The sequence below is a fragment of the Labrus bergylta genome, chromosome 23 (assembly GCF_963930695.1).
Source record: "Labrus bergylta chromosome 23, fLabBer1.1, whole genome shotgun sequence".
Lineage (NCBI taxonomy): Eukaryota > Metazoa > Chordata > Actinopteri > Labriformes > Labridae > Labrus > Labrus bergylta.
The window spans coordinates 19,085,786-19,096,072 of record NC_089217.1 but is presented as its reverse complement, the minus strand read 5'-3'; the positions used below and the strand labels follow the sequence as shown (position 1 = coordinate 19,096,072).

Genomic DNA, 10,287 nt, shown 5'->3' with positions numbered 1-10,287 from the left:
CAATTGTTGCCCGTTTGCACAACAGGGCACTTGAAGCAGGTGTGGCTGGACGAGTGGTGGATCACCTTAATGGCTCCTACTCTGCTGTATTCCCTTTACTCTGGGAAGGAAGTGCACAGGTTGAGGTAAAGTTCAAGGCTATATCTTTAAATTGTTAATGTACAATAATTGATGCCAAAAGAATTCCCTAATGCAATGTCCTGTAGGTCATTTAATTCATGAAATCTAAACCTTTCCCCCTAACTTACTTTTGCAAACAAACAACAACATAAAAAGTAAGAAAAAAGAAAAGACATTGTGGAAGTCTTAAAAACTGCTGTTCCTCCAATTGCCTCTTCTGGCGGTCTCTAATGAGTCATTCACCTTTGACCCCGTTGTCAAAATATCCAACTTTACAACACAAATAAACATGTTTTTTTAAATGTTTTATTTAACCAGATAAATAACTCATTGAGATCAGGATCTCTTTCACAAGGGTGACTTGGCCAAGAGGGCAGCAGCACACGTCATAAAAAGCATTACATGATAAAGAGACAGTTTACAATCAATAAGTTAGGAGAGAACAACAATTTACAAATTGCAAATTGATTTACAGATAAAGTGCAGAATCTTGATCACAGAGTACAATTCAGAAACACAGATACTGTCCAATTGTCTCGTGTTTTTTATCTTTTAAGATCGAGCCAAAGGCTTCAAGAGCTCCGCCATTTTCAAGTCATTTTGGAGAAAGTTCCATGCGGTGGGAGCAGCAAAACTAAACGGTCTTTTCCCGAGCTCAGTGCGGACACGAGGCACAGACAGTTTAAAGACATCACAGGAACACAAGGCATAGTGGCTTCTGGTTCTTTGAAGGTATGAACATAGATAAGAAGGCACCAAACCAAGAAGAGCTTTATAAATAAGCTTCAGCCAGTGTATATGCCTGCACACCTTCAAAGATGGCCAATCTGAGTTAGTGTACAGGTCACAGTGATGAGTGAAGCGTCTACAAGCAGTCTTACAAAATGTTATTTTCTTCTGCTATTCTGGAAAACTTAACATTGAGGAAATGTATTTACCACAACGGTTAAACGTTATTAAGCCAGTAGCTTTTACCTGAAAAATAAAATATAGACTTTAAACAAAAGTAATGCTACTCAATCATCACTTGAGTGGGCCTCCATACATCTGTAGTGGTGACTGTGTCTCCAGACAGCCTGTCCTTTGCCTGCATTTTAATGTTTTGGTTTTCTGGGTGTGGAGTGGATGTGCTTCCCCCTGCCAATGTCAGTGTGCAGGTGTGTTTAGGAGTGGATACAGTTCAGTTATTGGTTGTGATTCAGCCCCCCGCTAATAAGATTGATGTGGAAGTAGCAGCAATAACTTAAAATATAATCATAGTGAGGTGAGACGAAACGCTACACGGATAAACCTTGTTCAAAAACGAGGGTTGTCTCTCACTCTCTTACAGAATTGGCCTGCATTCTGTTGGACATGCAGATGTCATACATCGGTGGTTAGCTTGTGCTAGCATGCGGTATTGCAGTGTACAAACAGGAAACTTACACACTACTCACCTGCAGTGAGTGTGTGCTTCTGGGGACGGTGAGCGCAGGAGGAGGGACCCAATTTGGATGTTGTGTTCACAAGCTGCAACAAACAATGCCACTGACTCTACCTTTACATAAGACATCAGTAGAACACTTTAATTAACCTTTTTGTTGAGTTGAATTACTGAACTAAAGAGGTTGTTGTTGTTGGATCCTTTTGGAGATATTTTCATGCAAATGTTTGTCATTTGATGTGACTGTATGTAAAACTGTTTCCTGTGGGCCAGAGAATGGTGTGAGGATTGTTGAATGCTTTACTCCACAGACAAGTGGAGTGTCTATAATTGTAAGAAAACAAATTCTATGTAGGTTCCGTAGCCTATTGGGTATGATGTGCACCCAATTTACATCGGGTAAAGTCCCCTTTGCTGCGGGGTTCAAATCTGACCTTCGCCCTTTGCTTAATGTCATCCCCAACTCTCTTCTCCCAACATTTCCTGTTGTTGTCAGCTGTCCAATCCAATTAAGATGAGACAGGTCCAAAAATATACATGTTGATGTAAACAAGTTCTACTGGCCAGCTAGTGGGGAGTTGACCATTTGCATCAATGTCTCTTAAGCTTCTAATTTAAAATAAATGAACAACTCCAGTCAGCTGACACCAAAAATACAACTTTGTTTTCTAATTATTCAATTAATAATTAGTAGGCATGACTTGTATGCTATAACTTTAAACTCTTGTTCTTTGTTTTATCAGGTGACGCTTGTCCACTCAAGCGAGGCTATCACAGTCCTCCGTAGACTAAACAGAGAACATCCTGATAGGACTATCTTAAAGAGCCTCTTCCGCTCAGGTTCAATCTCTGAAACTACCATCTGTAATATTTGTTAACGTCAAACCAACCAGCCACAGTGCAACTACACTGACCTCCATACTGGTGACCCGTGGTTCTGCTACAAGCCAAAGGAACTGAGCTGTGATGACAGGATGAACCACATAAACGGAGGAATGGATATAAAACTCAAGGCTAATGAGGCGAACCTTTTCAAAAGGTGAGGGAGCACAGCAATAGAAACGATGCATCTAGTTTTACATGTAATGACTATAATCAAAGTGTAAAGTATGTATCTCCTGGGGGGAAATGTCGTGTTTGTAACTACAGGAGGCAAAGATGAAATCTTAAGATGTTTATAGTGTAAGATAATACCTATCAAAACACAATTAAAGTCTCTCTCATCAACAAAACTATAAAGTGTATCCATGGAGTCCAAATATGTAGGCAAAGTCATTTATGGTGACTAAATCACATTTGACATTTACATATTGAAGTGTGTTTAAGAGATTCTTAATCATGGGAGCTTTTTCCCCCCAGCAATGTCAACATGCAAGTCTTCATTCAGGCTTCAGGACCGGCCAGTGTTACTGTGCTGCCTCAAAGGAAAGGTAAAGCACAACTTTTCTACTTTCAACGAAAAAAAAATCTCCATGTGACCTTGAAAATAAAAATGTATACAACCTAACTCTCTGTATTCAAGCAGATATACATATAAGGCAAAAATAAATAAAAATAAACCAGCTTCTATCTATAAAGAGCTATCTATGAAGAGCTGCAAGTGCTTATCTCGTTTACGCTAAAAAAAAAAAAAAAAAAAAAAACAGTACCAGTGTACTAACAAAAGACTCAAATCACTTAACATGTGTAAATAATTTACTTTAAATAATTAGCATTGTCAAATAAAAAGCATTTGGTAGCATTTTCCTTAACCACAATAAACATGTGCATTCGAGACATACACTCACTATATTGTAATAAAGTATAAACTTAATCTTTTTAAAAACATCAAAGAACTCTGTAGAAGCCATTTTAATCATGGTCCATTTAATTTAAGAATTTTGATTTCAGTTCATGTTAGTAAAACACAACATTTAGATCATAAGAAATAAGAATATCATTTACAGTAAATATTTCAGAATTAAGTAACAGATTGGCTCCTACTAAGTGATAAAAACTGTTTATGAAAGTTGCCACTACAAATGTTTTTGTGACATATGTATAATGTCCTCATTAGTGTAAAATAAAATGAGTAAGGTAAAGCAGAGACCTTGTTTTGGCCTTTTTAGGGGATCTGTTGACAAATGATACAACAATCGTTTAATAACCAAATGCTTATTTTGATCAACAATTCTCAGAGCAACCCATGGATAGTCTAGGCAGTGGGAAGTCTGGACTCTCTGGGTATTACTACCAGGGTGTGTGGCGACCACTAGGTGGCACCAAAGTCCACCAATTCAACAACTCCTCTGCCATCAGTCAGTGTCTGAAAGGAAAGGTGGTCCACATGTACGGAGACTCCACCGTCAGGCAGTGGTTTGAGTACCTTGATGCTTCACTTCCAGGTAGTTGATTCACAGTGATTTCAGGCAACAGTTTAATTGTATTTATTTCACAGCTTAATCTGCTCCTTTTTTCATACTTTCAGATGCTAAAGAGATAAACCGGAATAATCCGAAGAAATCAGGACCTTTCATGATATGGGACAATGCAAAAAACATCTTGGTGAAGTTTCACTTACACGGTCCTCTTCTTAGTGTTTCCATCCATATCCCAACCAGTGAGCTGCGTTACATTGCCAATGAAATAGATGATGTAGTTGGTGGCACCAACACAGTTGTAATTTTTGGCATCTGGGCCCACCTCACTCCTTTCCCAATGCAATTCTACATCAGAAGGCTTTACGGCATCCGCAGGGCGGTGATTCGTCTGTTAAACAGGGCTCCAGACACGCTGGTGGTCATCAGGACTCCAAACCTCAGAGGTACAAACCCCTATATATTTACCTTTAATGACTGGTATGCTATTCAACAGGACAAGGTGGTCAGAGCTGTGTTCAAAGGACTTAATGTTCAGCTGGTGGATGCCTGGGAGATGGTTCTGGCCCACCACCTGCCTCACTACATTCACCCACCTCCTCCCATCATTAGGAATATGGTTAACATTATATTGTCCCACATGTGCCCCCAATAGTGCATTTAATAATAATAATAACTTTATTTATATAGCACTTATCTAAACAAGGTTACAAAGTGAGTTTAGGTGCTCTGATGGCAAATGCCCGGTCGCCCTTGGTAACCAGCCTTGATCTAGGATCATTTACTCTTGATGATCTAAGATTTGGCTCGGAGCATAAGGGGTTAAACGTTCTTTAATGTAAGGGGGGGCTAGACGAGACATGTTGTGTTTTAAAAGTTTTTAAACTCATTTTTAAATCAACCCTGTAAGTAACGGGCAGCAAATGGAGGGAGGAAAGGATTGGGGTAATGTTGGACCTGCAGTTTGCATTTGTTAAAATCCGAGCAGCAGCATTCTGCACTTGTTGGAGTCTGGCCATTGAGGACTGACTCAGGCAAGTGAAAAGCGAGTTGCAGTAGCCCAAACGTGAAAAGACAAAGGCATGAATAAGCTTCTCTAGATCAGGGAAAGACAGAGTTGATTTAATTTACTAATGTTTCTTAGCTGGTAGTAACAGGATTTAATGAGATTATTGATGTGCAGAATGAAGTTAAGCTGTGAATCAAATGTAATACCTACATTTCTACCTGTAGATTTTATATTGGGTGTTAGAGGACCAAAGAGCAGCTTCAATTTGCTTGCTATATGATCGGGGGCCAAAGAAAATGACCTCTGTCTTCCCTGTATTAAGCTGCAGACAATGACAGCTCATCCATTTCTCAATGGTGGCCATGCACTCCACTAAATTGTTAAAGCGGCTGATATTGTCTGACCTGAAGGACAGATATATTTGTGCATTATCAGCATAAAAGTGATAGGAGACCCCCTCAAAGTAATTCATAATATTTCCAAGTGGGAGCATATGAAGGGAAAACAAGACTGGACCAAGAATTGAGTCCTGTGGCAGACCGTACGTCATGCGGGCCGAGGAAGAAACAAATGACCAATTGAGACAGAGAATCCTCTATTTGACAGGTATGACCCAAACCATTTGAGTGCAGTTCCGGTGAGTTACCGAAGTTAAAAATAGAGAATGAATGGATAAAATTCACGATGAAGACTTAGCTGGGTATTAACATTTTTTTTTCATCTTTTTACTTCTATATCCAGGACATTTAAAATTGTAGCTATTACAGTTTTTTTGACCAGTGGGACCGCTCCATATCTTACTCAGGCACGGTGCACTTCCTTGGCTTTGGCACACTTTGGAGAGGTGTGCTTCAGCACGGTACACTTCATGCACGAGCACAAGCACGCGGGTACACAACGCTGACAGCCTTCATTATGGAGAAATCCAGAGTTTCATGTCTGTATCTGACTAACATGAAACAATATAAGACACAAAGAAGCTGTCATGTTCTCTGTGTTGTTCATTATTTAATGGCTGTGTAATTATTTATGGCTGTGTCTGATTAAAATGGCTTAAAAATAGCCGCAAAGTCAGTGAAGTAGCTGTCATGTTCTCTTTGTTCTTCTCCGATGTGCGTACGCGGACTCGCCTGTGGACTCGGCCGCGCGTATATTTTATTTTTTTATTCATTTATTATTCAATTTGCCAGTGTGACGTCTTGTCAGTGTGAGATCACTGATCTAAGCCCATTGGCTCGTTGTGGCAAGCCCAGCAGCTCATGTTGCACGCCCGTTAACTTCTGTAGCACGCCCACGATATGCCGTAGCGCTAAGGTGCTAATGTTTATGCTCCCCTCGGACGGAGCCAGTAGCTGCATTCCCAATATGGTAAAAGAGGCGGGACATTTCCGAGAACCGTGCTGAGCGACTGACCAATTACGGCAGAGCCGACAGGCCGACCAATCAGATCAGACTTGGCACACGTGGGGACTCTGAACGTGGGCACTTCAGAGCCTTAGAGAGAGAGTCAGAAGTGAGCCGGTGCATGGAGCGACAGAACATGAAAACAGACACTTTTTTAGAACTTTAGCTATTGTGAACATACTTTAGTAGGTACATAGATTAAATATATGAACCCCAAAAAGGGCATAATATGGGCTCTTTAAAATGAGCTGCAAAGTCAGTAAAGTAGCTGTCATGCTCTCTGTGTTTTTCTCTGAGGTACAGACACGGACTCGACTGCGCGTCTCTCTCTCTCTCTCTCTCTCTCTCTCTCTCTCTCTCTCTCTCTCTCTCTCTCTCTCTCTCTCTCTCTCTCTCGTCAGCCTGTTTTTAAACTGAGCACGCTTCATAATAACATAAAGCGTGCATGTGTTGTATTACGATGTTATGTACAAGAGGTAATCGGGCTTTTAGGCACGGTTAGTCCTGGCCAGTGTGACCGCGGGCTGTGCCGGCCAGTGTCGGTATGGCACAGCGGGGGGCCAATCGTCCTTGAGTACAGCACGCTACAGATGGCCATTGTGACCGCGCCCTAAGTTACCATCGAGTTTAGAAAGAATCTTTATGTTGACTGTGGAGGGAGTGTTGAAAAAGAATCTGATTTCCCATCTCTACAGATGGTTTCAGGGTAAGGACACAGGAGACACTTTACAAACGAAACAGAAATGGGCATTAGAAATGAATACTATTATTACTGATGAAATGTGGGAAAAAACATGTCTTTCTGTGCATAAACTAACAAGCAGTCCTACCTGGAGGGAGTCTGAAGGAGAATATTTAAAACCCCTCCTTTGATGGTGAGATACAGCAACACATCAGAGCTTTGCTGGAGAGAGTGCAGGAAGATAGGAGACCATACTCAAAATCTGGGATTGTCCCAAATTGAATAAATATTGGAGACATATTCAGGCAGAGATCAAGAAAATTCTGGGGCTTGATTTGTCATTAGAACCAGCATTTTTTTATACTTAGGAACACTCAAGAAGAAATAAACACAAAAAAACAGACATATTTACTGAGTGTTGCTGTTGATCGCAAAAAGTGATTACGGTGTTGTGGAGAAATGTAAAGCCACCTACTGTACAACAATGGAGGGAAAGGTTAAAAAGTGTTTATGAGATGGAGAGCATAACAGCCTGACTTCAACTAAAGACAGATGTTTTCAAAAATAAATGGGAACTGGTACTACTTCATTTTCCAAGATAGATTAAGATCACAAATGCATAATGTACTTTCTACATGCAATAGGTGTTGGACGGAGGAAGTCAAGAATATGAGGATACATATGCTTAAACATTTGGGGTATTAAGTATTGGCTGAATTGAAGTTTTGAGAGATACCTGTGCATGTGGTACATTTATGGACTGACCAGATAAAAGATTATCAGTGTCTTATGTTTTGTTTTTTCACCTGCTGTATGACCCATATTTTGTTTGTTTTTGTACATGTATGTATTTTGATATGATTGAAATAAGCAAAGCAACTTTGGAATAAAGCTCAAGTAAAAAAAAAAAAAAAAAAAACTACCATTGTGTCCAGGCGGGCGGAAGATCATTAAACAGAGGACGGGTGAAGTGCAGCAAGTATAGCTCAAGCATCTGGCTGTGGTCACCATGCAGGTAACAGCCAGGTCTCAGTTAAAAATAAAAAGTCTAGATTCTTGGAGGAAATAAAATCGTTCAGAATGAAATCTTTTTTGGAGAGAGACCTTACATTCAAGAGAGCCAATTCCACAGGGATACTTTGGTGGCCAGAGGGGGTGGTCTCTATAGGGACTAAGTTACAGATCCTAGGGGCTGTAGGCATATTGATGTTATTTCTTAAGGCCTATTGTTGATTACAACATGTGTATCAAATGTTGTTGTATTTAGACTTAAGGGAGTATAGGGCTAACAGCTGGTAGTTGACAGAGAATGCCACCTGAGGGAGGTGGTGAGCATTTTTCAGGATGGGGTTGTGACTATAAAAAACATGTGTGTCAAAGTATGTACACCCAAACTGCTAGGATGTATTCCATCTCTCCCATAAAAGGAGGGGCGATTCCAAAAGAGGTTAAAATGATCAATGAAAGCAGGACTATTATGGACTGCCCAGGTAGACTGCAGCCATGTGTGGAGACTGAGGATGAGGCAAAAACGACCGGCACCTCGGCCTAGTGGAGGAATAGGGCCGGAGACAAAAACACGCCTGCCACATGAATCCAGCGAGCAAAGGAGTCTGCTAAAGTCATATTTTAATATTGAAGATCGAAACATCATTGCAGCCGATCTGTAAGATGATGTTCGTAACGCGTGGGTGTTTTGTCAAGAGACTGGGGATCCTATCCAATATGTCCAAGACCATAGCGCCTTGAAAACAGTATGTCACAGCTGATCTTCTCCTGACATGCCCCACTATGGAATCACCAATAACCAAGGTGTTCGGCTCCATCGCTAGCGATGCAGGATCCGCTCGCTGCAAGGAAGCAGGTGAGGGAGGATGATTTGCTGCAGATCGCCGCAAAGCCAGAGTGTAGTTCGGCTTCAAACGGTGCGTAGTGGGACGGGAAAAGACCCCCCGCAGGGTTCGGTGGAGAAGCCCAGGTAGGTGGAAATCCAGCAGGGTTGCATAGTACCATGTAGACTGAACATTTCATATTGACTTTCCATTATTTTACATAGTATTTCCTGGTGGCTATGACTGACTCTGAATACTGGAAATGGGGGATTGTCAAACGGACTGATCATGAATCCTTCTTTGACCTCTTTTTCCAATAGGGAGTCGACAATTTCTGATTGATGATATCATCGCTGACATCACTGGGGCAGACCAACTGAAGGGGTTTTAATTCTGAGAAATGTTTTCTTTCTAATCGTTTCTTTTATATTTAAGTTACTGGTGCAATATCACTTAATTGTTGAAAGTTAATTTGGTTTAGTAAATGATCTGAGGTTAATTTAAGGGTTTATTTTGATTTCTTTGCTTCAAGAGAAAAGTGTAAACCCACTATTTGAGTTGTGCTGCACCCAGCATCAGTGGCTACAAGCCTGCAACCAATCATCATTATGATGTGAGCTCTGAATCAACAAATAAACATCAAGTTCCAAAACAACAAAAGCCTAAACATGCAATTCTAAAAAACAAATGTAACAGGAAATGTATGTGCCTCCTGGAAATGTTGCTAGACTGTTAGTGATGCACATGAAGATTATAATTACAGATCCTCCCTGGATCCGCACCGAGAACTGTCCTTATCAGGTTTCTTTTTTATCTTAGCATAGCCACAGTGAGTGTGTCATAACTTTGTAACTGAATGTCTATATAGTGTGGAGTTGGACTGCCCTTCTCTGGGCTTTGCTGCAGACTTATCTTTCAATCTGTACATTTGCTCTTCCTATTTGCAAAAGGAATAATAAAATGGCAACAAACACAACTGAATGACTCAAAGATCTTTTATTAAACAATCTCTCATTACAGAAATTTCCAGCACACATATCAATTCATAATCTCCAGTTCAGGGGACACTTAAGGGCCCAAAAAATAAATGATGATCCAAACGCAAAATCAGAAACATTCCAGTAGATGTAAAGTCATTTAATTGGGATAAAAGGAAGGCTAGATATATGTCTATAGTTAGCTAATGTTATTGAATCAAGAGCAGGCTTTTTAAGAAGAGGTTTAATTACAGATGTTTCAAATGACTGTGGTGCAGTCATCTGCATAACTTCAACTACTCATACAAGAACACCTGAACAATGAACAAGCACCGCTCTGAACAGTCTCACCTTTCACTACAGTTAAACGAACCAGCGCCCAAGTATATTTATGGCCATCCAAGTACATTTCCAACCTGTTTTTATTTAAATGTATTTGCTGCACGCACGAGAGAGAGAGAGAGAGACAAAACGGGAGAGAGA

The 10,287-nt window shown here is 40.5% G+C and overlaps 2 protein-coding genes across 2 annotated transcripts; both read left to right on the top strand.

Annotated features, from left to right (window-relative positions):
* Window positions 1-307: 307 nt before the first annotated feature.
* LOC110003547 (NXPE family member 3-like) lies at window positions 308-3,996 on the top strand. The gene is made up of 4 exons (XM_065951349.1): window positions 308-852; window positions 2,287-2,582; window positions 2,903-2,973; window positions 3,721-3,996. The coding sequence occupies exons 2-4, from the start codon at window positions 2,518-2,520 to the stop codon at window positions 3,933-3,935; spliced, it is 351 nt and encodes a 116-aa protein (XP_065807421.1). The 5' UTR covers window positions 308-852; window positions 2,287-2,517; the 3' UTR covers window positions 3,936-3,996.
* Window positions 3,986-9,803, top strand: LOC136177680 (NXPE family member 3-like; the record flags this gene model as incomplete). The annotated part of the gene is made up of 1 exon (XM_065951611.1): window positions 3,986-9,803. A coding segment is annotated over one exon (570 nt), but the record flags the coding sequence as incomplete, so codon positions are not given.
* Window positions 9,804-10,287: the final 484 nt, after the last annotated feature.

Excerpts from the sequence above, each read along its gene's own strand:
- LOC110003547 (XM_065951349.1), top strand. The coding sequence starts at position 2,518 with ATGAACCACATAAACGGAGGAATGGATATAAAACTCAAGGCTAATGAG. Across the intron at positions 2,583-2,902 it reads GAGGCGAACCTTTTCAAAAG|CAATGTCAACATGCAAGTCT; the intron begins GTGAGGGAGCAC and ends TTTTCCCCCCAG. Across the intron at positions 2,974-3,720 it reads TGTGCTGCCTCAAAGGAAAG|AGCAACCCATGGATAGTCTA; the intron begins GTAAAGCACAAC and ends AACAATTCTCAG.